Raw genomic sequence first — 27,510 nt, 5'->3', positions numbered from 1 at the left:
TTAAAACTCGCACCCGGGTTTTTGCATGTCACCGGTAACATATGTATATTTAAGATAGATAGAAGCAGCACATTTTCATATAATTTCCAATATTTCAAACTCCGCAAATATTGTTTCTAAAACGATCTGGAATATTTTATTTTATTGTTTTAAGACTTCCAAAAAGTCTCTTCTTCAATGCACCTCACAATATCACACTATCACAAATATAAGTTAAGCAAAACGTCAATCAGACACACATACAAAACACACACACACGCACGCACGCACACACACACACAAACACACACACACAGAGGCGGTTTGAGCGCTGTAAAAGCGGTGAACGGATGTTTGTTTAAATAGACATTCGGACAGGTTATTTGCGGGTATCGCTTCCGTGGTCGAGTGGGAGAACTGCCGACTGTCAACACGACGGTTCTAGGTCCAATCCTTGGCTTGGGAGAGGCGCTAGTCTAGCGGCACTGATGAATTGTGATACAACGAAACAGGACTGTATGTCGATGACTACAAATATATATATATATATATATATATATATATATATATATATATATATATATACATACATAAAGAAGGTTGAACTCGCACCAGGGTTTCTGCATATCACCGGTAAAGCGTACATATGTATATTTAAGATAGATAAAAGCAGCACATTTTCATATAAGTTCCAATAATTCAAATTCAGTAAATATTTATCGCACGATTGTTCCTAAAACGATCTGGAATATTTTATTTAAGGCTTCCAAAAAGTCTCTTCTTCAACACACCTCAATATATTTCAATATCACAAATATAAGTCAAGCAAAACATCAAACAAACGCACATACAAAACACACACACACACACACACACACACACACACACACACACACACATATATATATATATATATATATATATATATATATATATATATAAGCAGATGATGGTTCTTTAACAGTACAAAAAGGCAAAACTAGCAATCCAGTATGTTACAACAGTATTAGAATACTTATTATAACTCATTTAGAACTGCATATTTAGCTACTTTCTTTGCCAATAATATAAACACATTACACTTACGCTTCTTGGAAATTAGCAATGGGATGGAAATAAATTATAATCGCATACACTAATCAATCATCTCCAAAACAATAAGATCTTATATTGAACAAATTTCTCACAGACTAAAACAAATCCATTCACATTTGAAGACGAATTTTGAAACATAAAATGGACCACTTCACCGATCACACACACACACACACACACACACACACACACACACACACACACACACACACACACACACACACACACACACACACATATATATATATAATATATATATACAGAGTGTTCCCATAAAATTTAAATTATCTCAACTTGCTACACGAATATGCCATCCGACGTTTGCAAGAGATGTTTAGAAATAAAGAATGGTACTTCCGGTAGGATGGACCACATCGCCATTATCACCATATTCACTTGCCAAGCAGATGGGTAGGACGAAGAGTAAGTATCGAGTACCATCCACGATTAGTGGATTTAAGTCCCATGGATTTTTTAGAGGGTGGGGGGGGGCATTTTAAACACGAGGTTCACACTAAAAAAACAAACAAAAACAAAAAAAAAACAGCTAGCATTATCGTTGAAAGCAGACATTGAAGGAGGATGTGCCAGCATCCCAACTCAACTGATAAGGAACGTTTTGGATTTGATCAATGAGTGTGTTCAGATGTTCATGGACCACAATTGCCAATAACCTTAACACTTTCCAGAATTAACTCGTTCACAGTATTTTGATGTATGAAACTTTTCTTTATCATAATAAATGTTGATTTTATGGACACTTTAAGAGTGTATACATTTTATTGGGACACCCTATATATATATATATATATATAGCTTAAAGAAAATTCTGCCCTTTTTGGATGACTCTAATAGAGTGTTAAAAATGAAACATTTATTTATAAATCATATTGATTCGTAATAAAATCTAAAAATATTATTACGAGTGACACGAAAGCCTTGTGTGTCTTAGTCAATCGGAACAACATTTTTCATTGTCTGAAATAAATAAGGTGGTACAAAAATATAAATATTCTATGTGTTTTCTCGTATGGAGATTACAGGAACACCGCTTTCCCTATCTACATGTTTAAATACAAGCATTTGCCAATGAAAACAAATTAACAACTCAGAAACAATGAGGTATTAAAAACATTTATCTTTTCGAAAACTGAACATAGTTAGCTTGATATTGTGGTCATGGAAATGTATACAATAAGATCTGCAAATGATGTGTGTGCGCAGAAGTTAAGAGGAGGAGTTTTACATACCCGTGTAAAGTGTGCTTGTGAGCGCAAACATGTTTGCAATGTGTTTTCATAGCAGCCAGTCCGAAGAAAGAGTTTGGTGAGATGAGATAGTGTTATCAGCAACCAGACTTATTGAAAAATGAGATTGAACTTACTGTGACATTTTTATATCACAATTTCAAGCGCCCTCTACTATCACAAAAGGGGAGATAATTAGGGTCTGAAACTTCTCATCGCGAGTGTTTTCGTAAATGTATTGAAAATTGTAGGTAACAAACTATTTTGAAAATAATGATAATAACATCAGATCATTATACGAGAATGATTGCAAAAATAATTATTCTCATTTAATTTTTCATCGACATTAAATTACATAACTTGATGTGCATGAATAAATAAAAAAAATAAGCGAATTAAATTAAACTACTACTAAAATGAATAATATACATGAATAAATTTTGAATTTAAATAACACAGTTGTATACTTACTTGCCTTCAAATGATAGCAAAACTGGACACATGGTTTGATTTTAATTTTAAGAAAAAACAAGCTCCTTAAAAGCGTTATTCTGGAACAAAAATAAAAATTGCATGAGTATAAAAGTATTTCTCATTAGTCAATTGAATACAGAAAAGATGAAATGTAGTATCAGAACTTGTTCGTCGTCGTCGTCGTCGTCGTCGTCGTCGTCGTCGTCGTCTTTCTTATGCTATGAATCGTCAACTTTTTAGGTACCAAAGGTTTGGGCGCTTCCAAGTAACACTATAAGATACTACATAACATTTTATAACAATTCTTTTAGTAGAAGCTGACAAAAGTGTGGAATTGGATTTTATCTTGTACAGAATTCACACTGGTCTGACTGAACTGACTTCCCACAAAATATGAGGTTTCTAGGCAATTAAATTCACAAGCAATCCCCAGTTGCAGGTATATCCCAGTCAGGGGCAATAAATACGTTGTTTTCTTTTTCAGTTATTTTCGCAAACAGATGTCGCTGTTTTCCTATATGCAGCACCTGGTATTCCCAAATTGTTTCTGATATGATACTGATCAGATTCAACGTCGTTTACCGTCAGTGATTTAACAGAAACCGGTGGGTCAACGTTGTTATGTCGTGTTAAGTCTCGCATTAGGATCAAATATAATTCTAAGTAATTATAGAGAAACGCAAGTGTATTAAGTTTAGTAAGAAACACGTGCATTAAACAGTAATAAGACACAGGATACACGTGAAGTAAGAATTAGAACATACTCTGGTGTCATTGCTGATTTGTGTAATTGGGTGACTAAACGGGTTGTTTATTCAAAAGTCGTTTGAAACTCTTTTTAGTTAGAATCGAACTTGGATCTTGAGTAGAAAGAAGACGAAAATGTTTCAACCCTTTTCTTCCCTTATAACTTGCTGTCCCTCTCTTTATGAACCAGAGCAGAAGAAAATCGGGGGGAAAGATCTATTTATGTTGTCCAAAAACATTCAAAATCCAGACAGTGGAAGATATTTTAAGATTACATTTCAAACAACAGCGGATAACATTTCCCGATGTCTTTTTTATTTTTTACTAAAAATAAATTCTATACTCGTGTAAAGTATCTGGTTTCTGTCTGTTCCCCTTCTCTCCCGCTCTCTCTTTCTCGCTTTCTTTTCATTTTTCACCTTCCTTTCTTCTGTTTTTTCTCTGCTTTTACGTAATTCTTTGTTTTTCTTGGGTTCTATTTTTTTATTTCTTGTTTGTTCATTTTTTTCTATTTTACTTCTTTTTCATTCTCTTTATTTGCTTCTATATCATTTCTTTTATTATTTTTGTATGTTTTTTAAAAGTTTTTAAAAAATTTCTTTCTTTCTTTTTTTCTTTGCTTTACCTTTTTTTCTTGTTAGCTTCATTTTTGAATTCTTTTTTTTTTTCTACATATTTTTCTCTCACGTTCTCTTGTACTTCGGTATCAGTACAGAATAGCACATCATGAATTTAAAGATTTCCGAGTTTTGGCGATTAATTCCTCACTTGACCAAAATAGACAACCTATACATTGGCCGATAAATAAAAAAAAAATAAATAAATAAAATAAAATAAATAAATAAATAAATAAATAAAAATAAACAAAAAAAAAATCAAAATGCAGTTGTAGATAAGACAATATAACGAACTTCTGTGATTTAATTTTTATTGTCACTCAATTAAAAATAATAATATTCACTGAACTTTATGATTATCTTAGCTTGGAGAGCACCCCCCAAAATAAACTTCCTTAACCCTAACCACTATCGCTAACTCTGAACGATAACATATCTTCTCCGGAAAAGCTCTCTCTTAAACCTACTACTAATCTCAAGTCCGAGTAGACCCCCTTCGCAATAAAACATTACTCTCTTCTGAGAAATCAATAAAACTTACACAATTTTCGCAAATAAAATGTTTTTTTCGCCGAGGGTTCTAATATCAACACTGCATTTTTCCATTGTTTCCCTTTTATCTTTATTTCTTTTTCTTTTCTTTTTCGTCTACTTTCTTTGTTTCTTTGTCCCAGTCAACACTAGTTATGTGTTTGTAATTGACTGTCTACAATGAATCGTTTACAACATGTAGTTTGTTTCGATATTAAATAACATGGAATGTGGTAATATGCAATGAAACAAAGAACATAATTTGTATGAATTAGATGTTTTATTGTTTTCTTTGTAAACAACAACAGTTTTGAAGATGTAACAATTGAAGTTATGCGTTCATTAACGAAACTGATATTTCAAACCCATATTAAGCAAACCACAAAAATGTTTTATTTCAAATTTATGTATTCTATTATAGCATTCATTCATTATTTATTTTATTTTTTGTTTGGTTTGTAACAAGCCAAGAAAATGCTATTTCAGACTAAACTTTGACAAACAACAGAAAGTTTTATTTCAAACTTATGCTTGACAAAGCATTTTAAAAAATTGCTATCCAAAAATGTTACAGCATTTAGGTCATCAAATCTGAGTTTCACTGGAAACTATCAAGTCTGGTGAATGTTCACGAACTTAATCGAAAAAATTCTATGTACAGGGTGGAACGATAAAATTGTCGTCATAAACAAAACAACACTACAGCTTTATTAAAAATTCTTTTGAAAAAATCAGTTCAGGTAATTTGATTATGTAGAAGAGTTGACATCTATTCAATGTAGCCGCCTTCAGCTTCAATTACCGTCTCAATACAAAGGGTCCGGAATTTGGAACATGCCTTTCTTACAGACGCCAGCTTGAGCTCCGCGAATACTCGGCGGATAGAAGCGATCAGGCTGGCTTTAGTGTCGTGGGAAGTCATGTTTTTGATGTTCTTAACGTTTGACCAAACGAAGTAGTTCAGAAGGTTCAGGTCAGGGGAGAAGGGGACCCAGCGAGAGAAAGGTACAGTCGTAGCACTCCATCTGACGACAAGCCTGGGTCTCTTTGGACTTTTGGGTCAGCGCCGAGTCCTGCTGCTACACCCAGGGATCACCACTCTTCAGCACATCCAGGTCAACTTTGGTGTTGACTTTCAAGCCGACTTCGAAGATGTGAAGTGGCATGATGTGACCCTTACTTGAAACCAAACCAAAGACCATAACCGTGGCCGGAAACTTTGTTTTCGTCACTTTTGGAACGTTTTTGTTATCCGGATTTGCATTTGAGTGTGCTGGAAATGATCATGTTATCATAACTTGGATCGGTAGAGAGCAGGAGTTGTCCAATTGGCGCATCCACGATCTCGTTCGTTGAATATTGTGTAATTTTCAGACATGATAGAATGGTCCTATCGCTCCTGGGATTTGTACAACAACGAAAAGAGAAAACCGGTTTTCATCAATCGGGAATGGAATTATGTCGTCTTTTCTAGGGCGACAATCTTATCGTTTCATTTTGTATTATTAGCCCCTTTTTTACCAAGAAGTTATTCAACGAAAGAAACTTGGCTTTATCTTGTATTTAAATGCATTCTGTAATGTTTTGGTACTTTTACGCAATACAAAACAAACTATTAATCATAACTCTATCTTAACCCTAGATTAACTTGAAGTAAAGTTAAATAAAAATATACTCAAAACATTTAAAATGAAAAGTTGTAAAAGCAAAAAATACGGAAATGTCGGAACTTTACTTTTTAAAATAATTGAAAAATAGTCGTCTTACAAGGAATAACGCCTTTTATATGGATATTTCGGTAAACGTTAGAAATTGATTCGATTTTCTTCTGTTCGTAATCGTCACAATTTTTGTAAATAAAATGTTCTTTTCGCCGAGGGTTCTAGTATGAATACTGCATTTTCCATTGTTTCCCTTTTATCTTTATTTCTTTTTCTTTTCTTTTTCATCTACTTTCTTTGTTTCTTTGTCCCAGTCAACACTAGTTATGTGTTTGTAACTGACCGTCTACAATGAATCGTTTACAACATGTATTTTTACGGACTTAAAATCTATACATATTATTAAAAAGCCCTTAAAATTCTGTTTCAAACTTCTACAAATCATATATTCTAATACAAGGCAAGCTTGAAAATAACATAAAGTGTCATTTCAAAGCTAAATTTGACAAAGAAAATACTATTTGTTATTAAAGCTTAACATACCTAAAAGTGTTACTTTAAACTTAAATCTTACAAACCACAGAAAGTGTGGTTTCAAAGTAAAGTTTGACAGAACACAAAGAATACTAATCCAAACTGAGGCATGGTCGACCAAGAAAATGGTTTTGAAACTGAAGCTTCATTGAAAAAACCGGCATAAAAAATAATCGAGATTTATATCCAGGGCTAATCGAACGTTAGCCTTACTGGCCAAAACTGAAAGCAATTTATAGAGAATCAAGAATGCATTTAAAATGTTTCAATAAAATATTTATTTCTTTTCTATTATTTTTTCTTTTCTATTATTTAATTCTTTTCTATTATTTATTTCTTTTCTGTTATTTAATTCTTTTCTATTATTTATTTCTTTTCTATTATTTTTTCTTTTCTATTATTTTTTCTTTTCTATTATTTTTCTTTTCTATTATTTAATTCTTTTCTATTATTTATTTCTTTTCTGTTATTTAATTCTTTTCTATTATTTATTTCTTTTCTGTTATTTTTTCTTTTCTATTATTTGTTTCTTTTCTATTATTTTTTCTTTTCTATTATTTTTTCTTTTCTATTATTTGTTTCTTTTCTATTATTTTTTCTTTTCTATTATTTATTTCTTTTCTATTATTTTTTCTTTTCTATTATTTATTTCTTTTCTATTATTTTTATTTTCTATTATTTAATTCTTTTCTATTATTTAATTCTTTTCTATTATTTCTTCTTTTCTATTATTTAATTTTTTTTCTATTATTTTTTTCTTTTCTATTATTTTTTCTTTTCTATTATTTCTTCTTTTCTATTTTTTATTCTTTTCTATTATTTTTTCTTTTCTATTATTTTTTCTTTTCTATTATTAATTTCTTTTCTATTATTTTTTCTTTTCTATTATTTTTTCTTTTCAATTATTTGTTTCTTTTCTATTTTTTTTCTTTTCTATTTTTTAATTCTTTTCTTTTTTTTCTTTTCTATTAATTATTTATTTTCTATTATTAATTTCTGTTCTACTATTTTTTCTGTTCTATTATTTATTTCTTTTCTATTATTTTTTACTTTTTATTATTTTTTCTTTTCTCCTTTTTAACCTTTCTTACGACCCGCCGCTATTTTTTCTTTTGATTTTCTTTCTTTCATTCTTGTTCCTATATTTACTTATCGATTAACTAATTGAACTGATTGATTTAAGGAATATTCATTGCTGTTCATCTCCACGTAGTAATACAATCAACTCCTGATCTTTAGATATTCTTCAGATAAATTCATTCAATCTGTACAATTATCGATGATAAAAATGCTAGTTCAGATTATATATGTATAAAAGAACTATATCAATATTGATAAACCAAAGAAAATCGCGTCTTAACTTCAAAACTTTAAATCCAATCCCAGTAATAACTACATATTTTAAGTTATTATCATAATCAACACACAAACTCACCTGAACTATTCCGAAATATTGAAAAAGTATTAAACATGGCAGAGTAAACTGTATTTTCGAGTTATTTAATGCCGAATCCGATCATTTTTAGTAATAGTTCTTAAGCTTTAAGTATTATATATTTTCTAAATATTTTTCATAGGGTTTGTTTTGGCTGTTTTATTGTATGGTCTATCGAACCTTTTCGGATTGTTTAATACTGAATCTTGTCATGAAGGTAAAAGCTTTTATGCGTTAATTTCTTTATATCTTCAAATATTTATTTTTCGTGTTTGGTTTGAGTGTTTTGGAGAAGACAGTTGTTGCTTTTGTTTTTGATTTTGCAGAACTAGATTGGGTTTTGCAAAGAGAAATGAAAAAAAAAAAGCAATAACATCAATGTTTAGTGCATTTAAGTCAGAAAGCTTATATCTTTAGACAGCCTGATCTGGTAGCACTACATTTATTCTAGACCATTTATAAAATATTTTTTCAGCTCGAAACTTAAAAGTCAACAAAGGTTAACTAAGAAAAAAATTAAACAACTGAGACTAAGATTTAGTGGAAGAAGAGATCGGCTTTCGAATTTATTCTTAATATCTCGTCTCAGTTTTTCAAATTCTTGTTTAACTTTTGAATTTCTACTCAATTTCTGTGTTTTTAACTTTACCGAAGATTCGAAACGGAATGCTTCAAATCTTGTTTAAAGTGTGTAAATTTAAATATTGTCAAAGTTTTTTAAAAAAAATGTTTTTTGGTGTTTTTCATGCACCTTTAAAGACGTTGAAGACCTTTTGCTCATCGCATTGTTTTTCATGCACATTTGAAGACGTTGAAGACGTTTTGCACATTGCATTGTTTTTCATGCACCTTTGAAGACGTTGAAGACGTTTTGCAGATAGCATAAATTTTCATGCACATTTAAAGACGTTAAAAATGTTTTGCACATTGCCTTTTTTCATGCACATTGAAGACGTTGAAGACGGTTTGCAGATAGCATGAATTTTCATGCACATTTGAAGACGTTGAAGACGTTTTACACATTGCATTTTTTTCATCCATATTAAGACGTTAAAGACGTTTTGCAGATTGCATAAATTTTCATGCACATTTGAAGACGTTGAAGACGTTTAGCACATTGCATTATTTTTCATGCACCTTTGAAGACGTTGAAGACGTTTTGCAGATAGCATAAATTTTCATGCACATTTAAAGACGTTAAAAATGTTTTGCACATTGCCTTTTTTCATGCACATTGAAGACGTTGAAGACGGTTTGCAGATAGCATGAATTTTCATGCACATTTGAAGACGCTGAAGACGTTTTGCACATTGCATTTTTTTCATCCACATTAAGACGTTAAAGACGTTTTGCAGATTGCATAAATTTTCATGCACATTTGAAGACGTTGAAGACGTTTTGCACATTGCATTGTTTTTCATGCACCTTTGAAGACGTTGAAGACGTTTTACACATTGCATTTTGTTCACGCCCATTTGAAGACGTTGAAGACGTTTTGCAGATAGTATAAATTTTCACGCAAATTTGAAGACGTTGAAAACGTTTTGCACATTGCATTGTTTTTCATGCACATTTGAAGACGTTGAAGACGTTTTGCACATTGCATTTTTTTCATGCGCATTAAGACGTTGAAGAAGTTTTGCACATTACATTGTTTTTTATGCACCTTTGAAGACGTTGAAAACGTTTTGTACATTGCATATTTTTCGTGCACATTTGAAGACGTTTTGCACATTGCATTGATTTTCATTCACATTGAAGACGTTGAAGAGGTTATGCACATTGCATTGTTTTAATACACATTGAAGAGCTTGAGGAGGTTTTGCACATTGCATTGTTTTTATGCACCTTTGAAGACGTTGAAGACGTTCTGCTCATTAATTTGTTTTTATGCACATTTGAAGAAGCTGAAGACGTTTTGCACATTGCATTGTTTTTCATGCACATTTGAAGACGTTGAAGTGGTTTTGCACATTGCATTGTTTTTAATGCACATTTGAAGACGTTGAGGACGTTTTGCATATTGCATTGTTTTTATGCAAATTGAAGACGTTGCAGAGGTTTTGCACATTGCATTGTTTTTATGCACATTGAAGACGTTGAAGAAGTTGAAGACGTTTTGCATATTGCATTGTTTTTCATGCACATTTGAAGACGTTGAAGACGTTTTGCACATTGCATCGTTTTTCATGCACCCTTGAAGACGTTAAGGATGTTTTGCACATTGCATTGTTTTTCCTGCACCCTTGAAGACGTTTTGCATATTGCATTGTTTTTCGTGCACATTTGAAGACGTTGAATGATTTTTGCGCATTGCATTGTGTTTTATGCACCTTTGAAGATATTGAGGACCTTTTGTACATTGCATTGTTTTTCATGCACATTTGGAGGCGTTTAAACATTTCGCACATTGCATTGTTTTTCATGCACATTTGAAGATGTTGAAGACGTTTTGCACATTGCATTGTTTTTAGCACCTTTGAAGATTTTGAAGACGTTTTGCACATTGCATTGTTTTTCATGCACATTTGAAGACGTCGAAGACGTTTTGCACATTGAATTGTTTTTCGTGCACATGTGAAGACGTTGAAGACGTTTTGCACATTGCATTGTTTTTCATGCACATTTGAAGAAGTTGAAGACGTTTTGCACATTGCTTTGTTTTTCATGCACTTTGAAGATGTTGATGACCTTTTGCACATTGTATTGTTCTAATGCACATTGAAGACGTTTTGCAGATTGCATTTTTTATGCCTCTTTTAAGACGTTGAGGGCCTTTTGCGCATTGCATTGTGTTTTATGCACCTTTGAAGATATTGATAACCTTTTGAAGATTGCGTTGTTTTTCATGCACATTTGAAGACGTTAAGGACGTTTTGCACATTGCATTGTTTTTCCTGCATCTTTGAAGACGTTTTGCATATTGCATTGTTTTTCGTGCACCTTTAAAGACGTTGAAGACGTTTTGCACATTGCATTGTTTTTCATGCACATTTGAAGACGTTGAAGACGTTTTGAACATTGCATTGTTTTTCATGCACATTTGAAGACGTTTTGTATATTGCATTGTTTTTCATGCACTTTTGAAGACGTTGAAGACGTTTTGCACATTGCATTGTTTTTTATGCACATTTGAAGACGTTGAAGACGTTTTGCACATTGCATGGTTTTTCATGCACATTTGAAGACGTTGAAGACGTTTTGCACATTGCATTGTTTTTCATGCACATTTTAAGATTGAAGACGTTTTGCACATTGCATTGTTTTTCATGCAAATTTGAAGACGTTTGCACATTGCATTGTTTTTCATGCACATTTGAAGACGTTGAAGACGTTTTGCATATTGCATTGTTTTTCATGCACATTTGAAGACGTTGAAGACGTTTTGCACATTGCATTGTTTTTCATGCACATTTGAAGACGTTGAAGACGTTTTGCACATTGCATTGTTTTTCATGCACATTTGAAGACGTTGAAGACGTTTTGCACATTGCATTGTTTTTCATGCGCATTTGAAGACGTTGAAGACGTTTTGCACATTGCATTGTTATTCATGCACATTTGAAGACGTTGAAGACGTTCTGCACATTGCATTGTTTTTCATGCACATTTTAAGACGTTTTGCATATTGCATTGTTTTTCATGCACATTTGAAGACGTTTTGCACATTGCATTGTTTTTCATGCACATTTGAAGACGTTTTGCATATTGCATTGTTTTTCATGCACATTTGAAGAAGTTGAAGACGTTTTGAACATTGCTTTGTTTTTCATGCACTTTGAAGATGTTGATGACCTTTTGCACATTGTATTGTTCTAATGCACATTGAAGACGTTTTGCAGATTGCATTTTTTATGCCTCTTTTAAGACGTTGAGGGCCTTTTGCGCATTGCATTGTGTTTTATGCACCTTTGAAGATATTGATAACCTTTTGAAGATTGCGTTGTTTTTCATGCACATTTGAAGGCGTTTAAACATTTCGCACATTTCATTGTTTTTCATGCACATTTGAAGACGTTAAGGACGTTTTGCACATTGCATTGTTTTTCATGCGCATTTGAAGACGTTGAAGACGTTTTGCACATTGCATTGTTTTTCATGCACATTTGAAGACGTTGAAGACGTTTTGCACATTACATTGTTTTTCATGCATATAACGATAAGATCACTGTCTGACTGACGTAAAGAACATTTAAAATTAAAATGTTTAAATTGGACGTTAAATGCACACGGTTAATGGTAGCCGAAGGGATAAGGTATTTGCCAATCGAGCCAGAGATGTCTAGTGTTGCCGAGTTTTAATTGTTCGACTGGTGTTTATCGTGACATCCCGCACTGAAGATTCCCGAAAGGATAAAACACTAATATCTTTAGGTATTTAATTATTATAGTAAAATATAATTATTACAACCCCTTTAAGAAATTCGTTTCTTATCGTTGAGCACTTACAGTTGAATTAAAATCGGTCAATTAAGCTCTTATGCATAGATCATCGTATAACGATTAGATCACTGTCTGACTGACGTAAAGAACATTTAGAATTATAATGTTTAAATTCAACGTTATTTCCCGCAGTTAATGGAAGCCGAATGGATACGGTCTCTGCTAATCGAACCAGAGATGTCTCGTGTTGCTGAGTTCGAATCGTTCGATTGGTGTTAATCGTGACACCCTGCACTGAAGATTCCCGAAAGGATGAAACACTAGTGTCTGTAGGTATTTAATTATTATAGTTAAAATTAATTATATATATGTGTATATAACTTTTCCTTTTATGTATATACACATACATTATAAAGTAATATAATATATAAAGAAATATACATATAGAATATATTTTGCCAGCATTACCATTAACGGTGCCCAATACGCGATTAGAGCTTATTAGGAATATGAAAATATATTAATATTCCCAGAAACGTCATGCGTAGATGTATGGTTTGTGATTACTTTTCTGTCTAAGTAGTGCCAAAAGTATGAAAAACTATCTATCAACAGAATTGGCTAATAAAAATAATGTAGAAGGGCGTAATAAAACCAAGGAGTATGATAGATTAATTATATTTAATAAACGCTACTTACTTGCTATGAATATATTTTCATACTATATGCATGTGTGTTCTTAAATAAAAAAAAATATAAATTTGATGAAAAAAATGTCCAGATATAAAATAATTCATCTTTGAGCTGAACTTAATATAACCGAGTAATGACCACGGCTTTTGGATCCTATATTTGAAACGTATGTCAAATAAGAACGTATACCGTGGAATTTTTATAATCGAAAAAGTATTTCTGCAAACGCGGTCGCTAAATTCTACTACAATCACAATAGCTAGGTTTGCTACAAACACTGTCATTCTAGCGAATCAAATGTCTATATTTAATCCTGATCAATTGAATTACCTGATATAGTTGTAACCAATCAGAAGCCTTTATTTAATGTTGGCTCATCAAATTTATTCATCTTATTATATCCAATCGAATTCGTTATTTGATCCTGACCAATCGAATTTATCCGTTTAATTGTGACTAATTAAATACCTTTAATTACGATTAATCAGACTTCTTCATTTAATTGTGACCAATTGTATACCTTTACTCACTCAAAACAACTGAATTTCTTCAACCAATTTTGACCAATCAGATTCATTCTTCAATTTGTAGTTGAAATGAACAGCAGTCAGCACCAGTTATTTTTGCATCGATTTTTTTCAGAGATAGACGGAGAATATATAGATCAATACATTTAATCCATTTCCTTTTTAAATGTTTGAAAACATTAAAAGATTCAACTCTAATGTTTTTTTGTAGTTCGTTAATCTTTAAGTTAATAATTCTCTTCAAAAAATAAATATAAAAAAAGATTGGGAGTTGGGATAATCGTTCTGTAAATCGATAAATAAAAGCAGAAGATTAAAGTGCATCATCTACGTCATTTTTTATTCGAACATCATGGACATTTGTTACACTTATATTCGTATTAATACGTTTCGACCGGTGCTTGCTTTTTTTTTACTGAGTCACCACCTATCAAATTCAAAAGTTACTCGAGCATAAAGGTTTATTTTCTGATGATTACGAATACTATGAAAGGATTGAAAGCAATTAATGAAATGAACCGAGTTTGATTATTTATAAGGTTTGTTTATAACAAGTATTGAATTTGAAAACGACTATATTGTATTCGGTATGGAAGTAGTTTTATGGTAATGTGTTCCACAGATGGAAGGTTCTTGGAAAGATATCCTATTCGTGTAAATTCCACCTGGAGTTAGGTACTCGGAGAAAGAAAGGGAATTTTTGAAGAATCAGAAATTTTAGATCAGTTAAACAACTTTCACGAAAATAATGATAAGTGGCCATGGGGAAGAGAAAATATTACTTCCTACTAGTTTTCGAAGTCGATTTTGTATATTATCAAGTAAAGAAATAATGTCCTGAGTGACACCTTCCCAGATAATGATAGAAAAATGTAGCAACAGTACACCATGTTAGGACGTATCAAACTTATACATAGGTAGAATATTGTATCACGAGTCAGGTACTTTCTGGAGTAGTAGAATGCCACAAGAAAGTTTCTTGTGACCTTAGTAACATATTCAACGTAATTCTCTCATTTTAGATCTGTATTCATAGAACGGCTGGCACTGTTATATGGAACCGATTCTAACTTTAAGAGGCAGAAGGTTAAAAAGATGAGCGGGGTTGGATATGACCGGGCAGTTTATATGAAAATCAAAATATGGAATATTAAATATAAAATATATTTCTGGTATCAAAGATGGATAAAAATAGAGAAGGTGGCAATTGAATGCAGGTCAGAAGGAAATTGAAAATCGTCCAGCAAACGGTGTGAGAGTGGTAACAGCATTGAGATGAAATTCAGGTAGTGTTAAAGATACGGCTTATCAGGAGAAATACAATAGGTATAAAGATAGTCCTATTTCTAATTAAAGGCAGGCGTATAAAATTAATAAAAGAAAGGTAAGGTTATAGTAATAGATTAAGAGTGGGATATATATATATATATATATATAAAATGTATAAAAGATATAAAAATATATAGGTAGGAGCTAAATAAGTAAATAAATGAATGAATAAATAAGTAAATACAAGAAAATATCTAAAATAGTTAAATAAATCAATGGATAAATTGATAAATAAATAAATAAATAAATAACTAAATAACTAAATAAATCAGTAAATAACGAAATAAATAAATAAAGACGTGAAATATAAAGAAGATAATATGCATGAATATAAAATGTAAATTATGAATGGAAAGTATAAAATAAATAAATAAATAAGTAAATTAATTATTTAATTAATTAATTAAAAAGAGTAGTGAAATGGAGGTTACGTGATATTCCAAATTTGATGGTCTATGGAATATTTTCAAGTCTATATGGTATTGAGCAAATAAGAGAGAAGTATGGAGGGATAAGAAGTCTATGGGTAAGGTAAATCTGATTATGACAAAATGAAGTGGGGGTCTAAGATAGTGTCTCGAGACGTGAAGACTTGAATAACTACTTTTGTTTGAGAGACTCGATTTTAGGGTAAAATTTACTAGATTTACTGGGGTTAAAAATTAGCATATTATAATATAGACACACAATCACAAGAGAACATACATATATACACACATACATATAATTAATACAAGCATATACATATCTATATATGCATAACAATACAAATAAAAACATATATAGCCACATATATATAAATGTACCAACTAATATATATATATACACGTACATATGTATACATACCAGATAAACACACACATACGCATATGCATATGCGCACATGCGCATATGCCCCATCTTTTTCTTCTTTTCTGTGTCTGGTTTTGTGATTTAACCCTTTTCTTTTTTTACCTTTGTTATTTTTCTTGAGTTTTTTTTTTGTGATTTTACTGATTATAATTTGACTCTTGTACGTTTTTATCTACTTTCTTATAATATTTCTTCAGTCTTCCAAGTCTGAAGAAACTATCGGATCATTAATTCGATTCTGGTAGTCGAAACATATGTAACTTAACAGACCAAAACAAGGTAATAAAAACATATTTTGCTCTACAGTAGTATTGAGCCCCTTTTCAGGTTTTTATTATTTACAAATTACTCATTATATATATATATATATATATATATACACATATATATATATATATATATATATATATATATCTGTGTGTTTAAAATCAACAATTATTTATTATTTCATCATTACTATCAACAATGAAAGATTTTGTTTTAAAAAAAGAAAAAAAAAGAAGAAAAATTATAGAATCGTTTTTCCGATTTCAATGTCGATTCCGATACCCCAAAAAGTACTGATTTTCCGATTTCCGTTAATCGTCCCAACACTAATATATATATACATACAATTATATAAATGGAACTTTGTCACTATATGTGTGTGAGCTCCTTCCTTATTGACACCGAAACGACTGAGCAGAAGTTATCTTAGTAAAGTTTTGTCTCAGAATACGCCCAATAATTACCGATAATCAATGATAGAAATCGTTATTTTAATTTATCTATTCACGGTAAAGCCACTTTTTCATGTCGTCGCTTAGCAACAATTATAGAACAACGGACCATGAAAATTCTGCTGTGGGTAAATTGATAGTGTGTTTTCTTTTTCTTTTTTTGCATGACGTAGTCTGTAGGTTCAAACTCCGCACGTAAATTGCTTATTTTTTCATTAATGACAAATAATTTTATAAGACTTGAAAATTTACGTGTTTTTTTTTTGTTTATTTTGTTTTTGCTTGACGTGGTCTGTAGGTTCAAACCTCGCACGTAAATTTCTTAATGTTTTTTTTCGCTGACTGGAACGAAGTTTAGATAAAATAATTTTATTAAAAGAAACAGTAGGTTCTCTAGAGTGCAATGTAGAATAACATATATTTTGGACTAAGTTACTGCATGGAGGCATGTGAAGCTTCCTCCCGGAGCGATTTCACGGATTTCGATGACAATTAAAATATAGGATGTGAGTCTCCATGCTAGTATATATATATATATATATATATATATATATATATATATATATATATATATATATATATATATATATATATATATATATATATATATATATATATATTGTATTGATGTAGTTTTCTAGATATTAATTTAATGAACTTCTGGTGTTTATGAAAAGCGCTCAATAGCAAGCAAACTAGTATTATAGTATACAGTCTTTTATTTATACTCTATATATTGTATAAATTCCTTTATTTATACATACTTTATTGGCTACTATATGCATACCTGTTTTCAGTAGCGAAAATAAAATAGGAGAGACATAATATATAAGATAAGAATAACATATAAGAAATATTTGAAATCTAGTGCCCATAGCAGCAAGTTTTAGTCTCCCCTCCATCAAGGCCATAGGCTTTAGGGGAATATCAGATATTTTGTAGTTCATATGTAAAACTGACAAATGCCTATGATTGAAACATTTGTAAAGGTACAGTATCTTTCCACCCTCAGTGCTGAAAACGAAAGTAACGATTAAAATTTTAGGAAACAAGTAGTTACTAAAGTATAAATAATTATAGTTTAAAAAGTGGGGGATCATTTTCTATATTAATTTAACGTAAAATGGACACGCAGTTTATAGCTACCATTCTTGGGTGGAGTGGGAGCGTCTGTTATTTCTTAGGAGTAGTGTTTATTTGGTAATTGTGGCCTACTACACTAACACAAAACCTACCTTGTTTTCTATAGGTTTTCGAGTGTGCTAAAAATGAATATCGCATTAAAATTTTCCGCAAATAAGTATTTTTAGGGTATTAAGCAAACTAATTATTTATGTATAAGTGGTGGCCATTGTTGTATGCGCAACTTAATACTCGGAAAAATACTTATTTGCAGAAAATTTAAATGCGATATTTGTTTTCAAAAACTTATAGAAAACCAGTTTGTTAAGGTAAGGTATGTAATATTTTTATAATAATTTTTTATTCTATCCTTATAATAATTTATAAGAACTTCCCGCCAGAAAATAGATTAGGTAAAATAACTAATAAGAACACAGTTAAATTTTCATTCTCATCCGCTGCCAATCTATATATAGCTATATATGCTATAATAGGTTCTAATAATGGTAAAATAAACAAAATAGTGAATAATAATAGGATTGAATGAGGTGAAATAAACTTGGAGAGAAAATATAACTGTAGAATACTTATCAATGTCTGTTGACGGGCATTTGCTTAATTTTCAAAGTAGTATACAAATGTGAAAGTTAAGGTGAATAATAGTAAAACGATATGCCTAGGGGGAACTGAATGTTTTTTTTTAATGAATCATCTCAAAACTATGTTGCGTCATTTAAAATTGTACCAAATAATGAACTAAATCGGGATCAGGATAATGATAGAAATAAGGATAGAACAAAAATAATTATTAAAAATTAGCGGAACACAACTGCATTAGATGATTGGGTTAGAGAACTGCATAAGAATAAAAAAGAATAGTATATAAAGCTACAAAGTATAAACCGAGAAAATCAAAAAGATGTAATTTATGTTTACTTGAGGCATACTACAAAGTGAACTCTGAAGAGGAAATTTTAAACAAAAAGTTAGATGTGATACAAAGCTGTCTTCATAGAAATAAATTCCTATTATCACACCTAAAACTTGATTAAAATAAATTTAAAAACGAATAAATTTACAGAATATGTCAAGGATGAAATGCAAGTGTTAAAAGGGATGTTAAATTTAATACTAAGATTTTAAAATGGTGCAATAAATGAATTATTAGATAATCAACTTAACATATAGAAACTAAAATAATTATGACCTAAATAGCACAAATAGAAGTAATTCTAATTTTAATACTCGTTAACACCCAAGTAATTTAAATAATACACACAAAAAAAATCCTGCATGAAGTATCTGCAAGATATCGAAACAAACAGCTTAGGATGGATTCAAATAAATTTAATCAAAATATAAAGTTGAAGAAAACTAAGTGATAAATTGAACTGAGATTGTTATAAAGAAGATAATGTTAGAATTATAAGTTTAAAATTAAAAAAGGTGATTAATAAATACGGAAGTCAAATGTTAAAATATGAAAAGTTAGAGTTATCTCTCTTAGAACGTAAAGATATTACAAATAATAATGAAGAGAAAAGATAAAAAATAAAAATAAAAATACTTAGATAATCATAAGAATTGAAAAGTTAAATTTAACATTTAAATTATTGACATACCTAGTATGGGATGAAGATAAATTTTAATTAATACTATTTAAATTAACATTTTAATCACAGTGCCTTTTAAGAAATAACATGTTAAGAAAAAATTAATTAGTAGATCGTAACAGTTTATACGAAACTATCGTATAGTGGAACATCTATATAGAAACTAGAATTTGAAAGAGTACATTAGTATTTTGGTAACAAATCAAATAAATAAATACATTGGGGAAGAAAAATAGTTATTAAAATAAAAAATAGATAAAACATACAAAAGATTAAATTAATAAGTTAAGTTAAGTTAAGTAATTGCTTGAACTATTTTAAAAGTAGAAATACGAAAATCTGGCGATTATTAAATTCGAAGGTTACTGAAGAAATAAAAAAAAACAAAATAATGAAAATATAAGAGTGGTGTGGAGATAGGTTGAACTGCTTGATCTCTTAAAATAGAGATTATGAATTATCCATATACGTATAAATAGTGTATTTTGCCGTCTTAAGAGTAACTATTTTGGAATATTTTTAAATTGTTCAAATGGTTATGAAACAATTGTAACACATAAGAAAATACACAATATAATGTTCTCATTCTATATTTTGTTATTTTGGTTTTTGCGAAAATATTATATACATGCTCAAACATGGAAAATGATAACCATTAAGTTTAAATAATTGAGTCAATTAATTTTGACTTTGATTTTATTGGTATATGAACATAACTAGAATTTTGATATATTAACATTTTGGTATTAAAATATTAATAAACTCTCTCTCTCTCTCTCTGTCTGTCTCTCTGTCTGTCTCTCTCTCTCTCTCTCTATATATATATATATTTATTTATATATATATATAATTATTCACTATAATAATTATTAAATACCTACATACATCCTTTCATCCCTTTGGGAATCAGCAGTGCAGGATGTCACTATTAACACCGTTCGATAGATTCGAACATGGCAACAGAAGCAATCTCTGACTTCATTAGCAAGGACATAATCCATTCGACCACCGTTAACCGCGAGAAATACTGTTGAAACTTAAACATTTAAATATTTTTAACATCTGTCATAGTGATCTAATCATTATATGATAATCTGCGCATACGAGTTAAATTTACCGACTTTATTTCACCTGAAAATGCTCAACGTTAAGAAACGAGTTTCTTAAATGGGCTGACATAATTATTTACTATAATAATTATTAAATACCTACAGACACTAGTGTTTCATCCCTTTATGAATCAGTTCAGTGTGTCACGATTAACACCGGTCGATAGATTCGAACCGTGCTTAGAAGCTATCTCTGACTCCATGAGCAAGAACCTAATCCATCTGGCCACCGTTAACCGCAAGAAATACTTTTGAAATTTAAACACACACACACACACACACACACACACACACACACACACACACACACACACACACACACATATATATATATATATATATATATATATATATATATTGTAAAAGAATATATAGCTTTGGCAGGTATTAATTAACTACAGGAAAATTACATGATAACTTTCTAAATGCCGAGTTTTGCTTATTTTTCTTTAATTGTTCAAACATTTTGACTGAGTTTACTCGACCACCGATCGAATTCTTAGATTTTATAGATACTCTAGTCTTTTTCGTTTTGCAAATAAAACAAACAATAATTAAAACAACACAAGCAGCGGATCCATCGCTCAACATATTTTGATATCTGACTAAAATCGTCAAAAGAGAATCGAAGAAATCAAACATTATTATATAAAAAAACGACTAATCAAAGATTTTATTTTATAGAAGACCAAACAAAGGTATTTTGAAAGGAAAGATTCCTGGAAGAGCAGCTGGAAATTCTGCAATATCTTGTTTAACAATTAAAGCAAACGGTCGAAGAATTCTTCAATAGTCAATGACAAGAGAAATATGGCGTTCGGAATCTTTGGAACAATAATGCCACCGACTTGGAGAATAATTCTAGCAATAACATATGAGAAAGATAGAAAAACAAAGTTGTATTAACGACATCGACCACAAAAACTACTAAATTACACATGTTTCTTGTTTTAGAAAAGAATTTACACGAATAAAAAACAAACAAGTGTATGCGTCTGTTTATTTAGAATACTTTTTTTTTATTATACATATTAGTGTAGTCAACGTGTGTTTTCTTGGTGCGGTTTTACCATATATTTTAATCGCAAAGAATATATCGTTAAAATCTGCCTTAATTTCAGGATTGAGTTAATATTTGAAATGCATTTTTTTGTTTTGTTTTAATTAGTCGTAAATTGCAGTTATTTCACCAAGTAACTAATCTCTTATTCATCTGTCTATCGCTTTCTTCCTCTCAATCTGTATCTTGTTCCTATATTATACTTCTGCCTCTATCTGTACTGGATTTAGAAATGCAATATCTCAAACCATTTCTATTTGTATATAAGAAATTCTTCCATTGTTTTTTTTTTTCGTAGTGTTCCCCAGCATTGAGACCAGACAATGAGAATCAAGGAATTTCAACACTTCCATCGAAATCGGTGAAATCACTCATTTTTCCAATCAAATCAATTGCCTACTATAGTTGGGCATCCATCGCCGTGCACCGGGAGGAAGCTTCACATGCCTCCCCACAGTAGCATAGTCAACAATAAATTATAGTCTACATTGCACTGTAGAACGTCTACTGTTGATTGTATAAAATTATTTCATATGAAGGCTGGGATTAAAGTTTAAAACGCAAAAGTCAAGTATTATTGTCCAATTGTGCTCTAAACAAAAACATTTTGAATGTGCCCCTGTCTTATCAAAGAATACACTTGTGATGTAAAGCTGTATAATGGTGTTAACTTTGGTTAACATCGAACTGTTCCTTCTTTAATCGAATTTGTCCGATTATCGATTTTCACAAACTTGTCGGATTGCATTGCGATAGAAAAAACTATTTAAAAACACTTCCAAACACATATTGTCCATGTGTTTGGAATTCAAAAAAATATTCGGCCTAGTCATTTCGGAGTCTATAGAGAATGAACTAACATACACACGCGCGCGCACACACAGAGGGTGCTTTCTATATATATATACGTAGAAATTATTAGTTTAATTTTCAGATTAAATTTAAAATCAGCTTTTTTCTTTTCTTTGTTAGTTTGACTTTCATTCTTCTAAAAATTAAAACTTGTTCATAAGAGTAAAAAAAATATGTATATCCTTTTCTTTTTTAAGCTAAATAATCAACCTGTTTTTCTTTTATGTTCTTTCGTTTTCTGCGTTTAACTTAGTTATGTAAATAGCAAGTGTTACAAAATATCATAATTACAATTTAATTTAATAAAACTATTAAGAATTATCGTGTGTGTGTGTGTGTGTCTTTGTTTCCTTTTCCATCATTTTCTTCTTTCTTTTTTCCAGCTGTCTTCGTTTTTATTTCTTTATTTTCTTTTTTTTTTCATCGTCTGGACCCGACGTTATCCGTGGCACCTCGGCTCGCATATGCACTCTTCTGAGGAGCTAAAAATGCTATGTTCGCCCTCATGAGCGATTAAGAAGCCAAATAAATCAAATGTCTATTTGTACATACACGTGCACGTGTTTACGTGCTGTTCATTTTGTTCTATGAATCGTCCCTTCTTTACATGATCGCTGTTTCCGTGTCGTTCATCAGTTGTCAATCACCTCGTGTGTTCAACTATGACAAATAAACCACCCATGAATGAAAGACATAAGAACAATTTGCTGAGTTCCTCAGAGTTTTATTGGAGAGGATTTACTTATGGAGAGAGAGAGAGAGAGAGACAGATAGACAGACAGACAGACAGACTAAATAACTAAAATGATTTCGTTCTTAACTTAGTTTTCTAACTTGAGAATTGAGAGTCGCAGACGGACAGACATCGAAATGATATTCGCCTTAGATTTTTCATATTAAGGGAGCATGCCCCATCCGGACAAATTTCATAGCAGAAAATGACTAGCAAGCCTTTGTTTCTGTCGCTCAAACACAAACGTCATGTCTTATTATGATCGTTTTACTGTTTTGTCGTGAGAGTTTGACCTGTTACCCCCCCTCCACTTCTTTTTGGTACAATTCTTTTTTTCAGTTAGGATATCAGTTAGTTCACTATTGTGACCCGTTATCAAAATTCACACTAGTTAACTTAATCGGCACTTACTGTTGTAAAGTTCCTACTATGTAACACGTGTGAAGATCTTGTTCCACCTTTCTCTCTGAGACCCAGCTTCTTTTTCTGTGTCGATTGCTTCAGTCCAGTATCATCCTCGCAATATTTAAACTTAACTCATTTTATTTATTTTGAAAAGTATTTGTTTAATTCGTTTGTTTTATTATTCCTTTTTCAAAATTGACATGAAAATAAATGCCGATATAAACAATTGTGTTTTCAAATTTCTCTCAACTGCATCCCAAATAATCTTTTCATATTATCATTGTGATTATTATTAATAATTTATTTGTTTCGAGTCGCGGCATCTTCCTCCTTGTTTTCTAACTGCTACTTGTCTCATCTTATTACAAAATATCAGTGCTTATTAAGTAAATTATTTACAATTGTTATTTTGTTTCAGCGTTGAGTTAACTACGCATTAGTTTGTTCAGTAAAAATACGAATTATTTATTAAAAGATGTTTTCATCTTCTTTTTTTTTTGTTTTGCTTTTCTGCAGTTACGTGATTGAGCAGCGAGAGAGGTTAAGTATGTCAGCAACCAGTCACCAAACATCCATGTTGTCGACATGGAAGAACCCCCGATGGGCAAGGCTTCTCCATAAACCGGAAATAATGAAGCAACTTGGCGGACTTGTCTTTCTCCTTGTGATTCCGTTTTTTCTGCTTGGTTGTATCCTGACAATCCTCTCCTACACGAACTCTTCCACAAAAGAATCCAGCCATGCTGCCATTTTCAACATTTTGGGACCTGTATTGATCGCACTTGCTTTTCTCTCTGCAATTTTGGGTTGCTTGCGCGACGGGCAATATAAAGAAAGCAACCTGCCAACCATTAGTCGTCTGCCATTTAGAAATAGCTTCCAAAATGCCGGGCATATGACAAAAGACGTCAGCCATTTTGAAAAGCATGAATACGACTACAGACCGCAGTATAAGATATTGACTCACGCAAAACCGTATTATAATATCTTAAATCATTTAAAACAAAATGACCCATCCGTTTATCAACAAGATATAAAACACACAAAAAATGTTTTAAATTGTGTCAAGGAGATAAAGTCGAAAAAAATGACACCATCAGAAAACGTTACAGGGCGACAATCAAGTCACCTTAAAGGCATATTAAAGAAGCCATCAAACCGGATATCAATGTTCCGGCCAAGTAATACGACAAAACCTGTTGATTTCGCACTAACGATACCCAGAGGATTAAACAACATTCATTTAAAAGAAGATACCCTCTATTCAACACCGAAATCTGAAACGATCGTTCAAGATAGTCGGATTCTCAGTACTACCGGTCTTTTACTGTGGGCTGTAACTAAAATGATCGAAATGATGGACTCATCAATTACATTTCAAACAGTTTTGTGTCGGTCGAAAATGAAAGCATTGCGTCAAGTAGCAACAAATATATGAATCAATATATATATATATATATATATATATATATATATATATATATATATATATATATATATAATATGCAGATATCTTGTTAGATTTCTAAAGGCAAATTTGAATACCATTCAAATTGGCAAGTCAAACTTTTCTTTTGACTAGCCAATTCTTATTTTCTATTGTTGTGCCATGTTTTTAGTAATATACTAATGTTCTTTGCTACATTTCATGTAATAAATGCCTTAATCTGGCTTAGATGACTGCTATCATGAAAAACTTCGGAATAATCGTCTAGAAATGAAAATCAGCAGGAGATTCTAATCGGGACATTTTAAATTGAAGAATATAATAAGAGTTTCCTACGTTAATTTTAATGGGGTTTATGCAGTTGAAACAGTTTTGACTATGATGTATCACTGATTTGCATAAATTTGAAATGATCACTTTTTACTAATCTTAATCCTCTGATAAAAAGAGGCTATCTTTGAAAATCCATGGGTTAAGGATGTTTCTTTACTATAATCCCTTGTTTACATTTGATGTCGCAATTTATTCACTTATTTTCATCATCAATTTTTCTGGAAATTTTGTTCTGGGTAAGTGTTGACTTGTCAAAAGCCGCGTGACTGTGACCGTTGAAGAAATACGACGGAAAGGAAAAATAAAAGAAAACAGCAAAAGGATGGAACGAAATAAAAATATAAGAATTCCTTCTTTACTGCTATTCTCTATATTTGTATTAATTTTCTATTTTTATCGCATTTAACTTACATAAACAATATTTGCAACTTGTTTCGAAACTACTACGTATTCTTTCCTTAGAATAACATAATTGGATCGACTGTATTCGAGAGCGACCAAAAGGCTTTCTTTTTATTTTCTACTACATCGAGATGTAGGGGAAAATGACCTACTTTCCACTTGATTTCTCTATTTACACTTGCTCTTCAGCTTATAATACTGGCTGTTTAGTAAGGGAATATCAAGTATCGTTTTTATTAGCTCTTGGTATGTGTTGACCAAGAATTGAACCTCGGCCCTCGGCCCATTAACGAACACTATAACCATTATATCAAATGGACCGTACTGCTTTCCTTAAAATGTTCTAATGTCATTAGCCTAGGGGATGTTACCATGTTACAGTGTTGCTCTTTGCTAGATTGGGAGAAGAATACGAAGAAGTAAAAAATAACGAAAGGGCTAGAAGAAAACTAATGAATAGGGAATCAAAAGAAAAGAGAAAAGCCGCGGTCAACGATCTACCACGACTATAGAATGAGTCGAGCTCTTTTATTGAAAAGAGTAGTTTTCATCTCCTTTTGCAAACGCCCAAGCGAATGCGATAAAAGTAAAAAAGAACATTTTGTGTAATGGCCGATATTTATTTGAGCTGAAATCATTATTTCATCGTGTGGTATTTTTTTTTTTAGCAAAAGGACAAAAGGGAATATAAAAGCAATTGTACCTAACGAGGTAAATCGATACTCATAAAAAATAATGCAAAAAAGACAAAAATAATAAATAAGAATTCTATATTGAATAGTAATTCCATTTGACATGAAAATGGAGAACAAAGATTGATTGGGAAAAAAGTTCGAAATAAAAACTGCTATAATTTGTCCAATTTATACTCCTTGGTGATTTCGATTCAATGAATAATAAAACAAACGTGTACACAATTGTTTTTTGTTGTTGTTATTTTGCTTGGTGTTCGTCGTTTGTCAAATACATTATTGATCAGTTTAGCGCCATCAATAATTTAAAAGCATTATCTTCATAGTAGAGAACAGTTAGGTTTAGAAAATGGAAAATATTCTACCTGATATTCTACATTTTTTTAATCGCTGATTTGCGTAAAAATGTTACCAGTCACGATGAACTATTCAAGTACAGTCATTAGAAATACAATGCTTAGACGAAGAGAAACAAAACTCAGTATATGTTAATAAAAGCTTTAATGATAAACGGATATAACAATCATAAAATGTAATAAGGAATAAAATATTTCCCAGGCTTAGCGGAGTTTGGAAAACGATGGAAAATATTCTACCTTATACTTTACATTCTATTCGATCGTTGCTCTACACAGCTACAAATGTAATCCCTACTATAACTATTTTATAAACTAGTTAAGTTTTCATAAAAAATATACCGAGATGAAAAGCTACAAGAGACCAGTATACCGTCGGTAAAGGCTTTAATCACAAACAAATACAGCAATAATAATAGTAGTATTGAATTAAAGAGTAATCGAGCCTAACGATTAACTAGTTTATTCAGTGTAGTGTAGTAATATAATTTATGATAGAAAAATATCATACTGAATGGCCATCTGTTCTATTGAGAAGCAACGTGTTCATATCGAGAAACTGG

General features: G+C 31.1%; 1 protein-coding gene across 1 annotated transcript in view; it reads left to right on the top strand.

The window, feature by feature from the left end:
- The window catches only part of LOC145252348 (uncharacterized), a 39,900-nt gene extending 14,745 nt beyond the window's left edge, over positions 1 to 25,155 (top strand). Inside the window, exon 2 of the mRNA XM_080111749.1 lies at positions 24,234 to 25,155. Within this exon, the coding sequence (XP_079967875.1) occupies positions 24,234 to 25,155 (922 nt within the window). The remainder of the gene's footprint in view (positions 1 to 24,233) is intronic.
- Positions 25,156 to 27,510: the final 2,355 nt, after the last annotated feature.

The sequence above is a fragment of the Euprymna scolopes genome, chromosome 29 (assembly GCF_053919585.1).
Source record: "Euprymna scolopes isolate OS-2025 chromosome 29, ASM5391958v1, whole genome shotgun sequence".
NCBI classification, from domain to species: Eukaryota; Metazoa; Mollusca; class Cephalopoda; order Sepiida; family Sepiolidae; genus Euprymna; species Euprymna scolopes.
The sequence above is the reverse complement of the archived record's forward strand: the minus strand, read 5'-3'. Positions and strand labels throughout refer to the sequence as shown.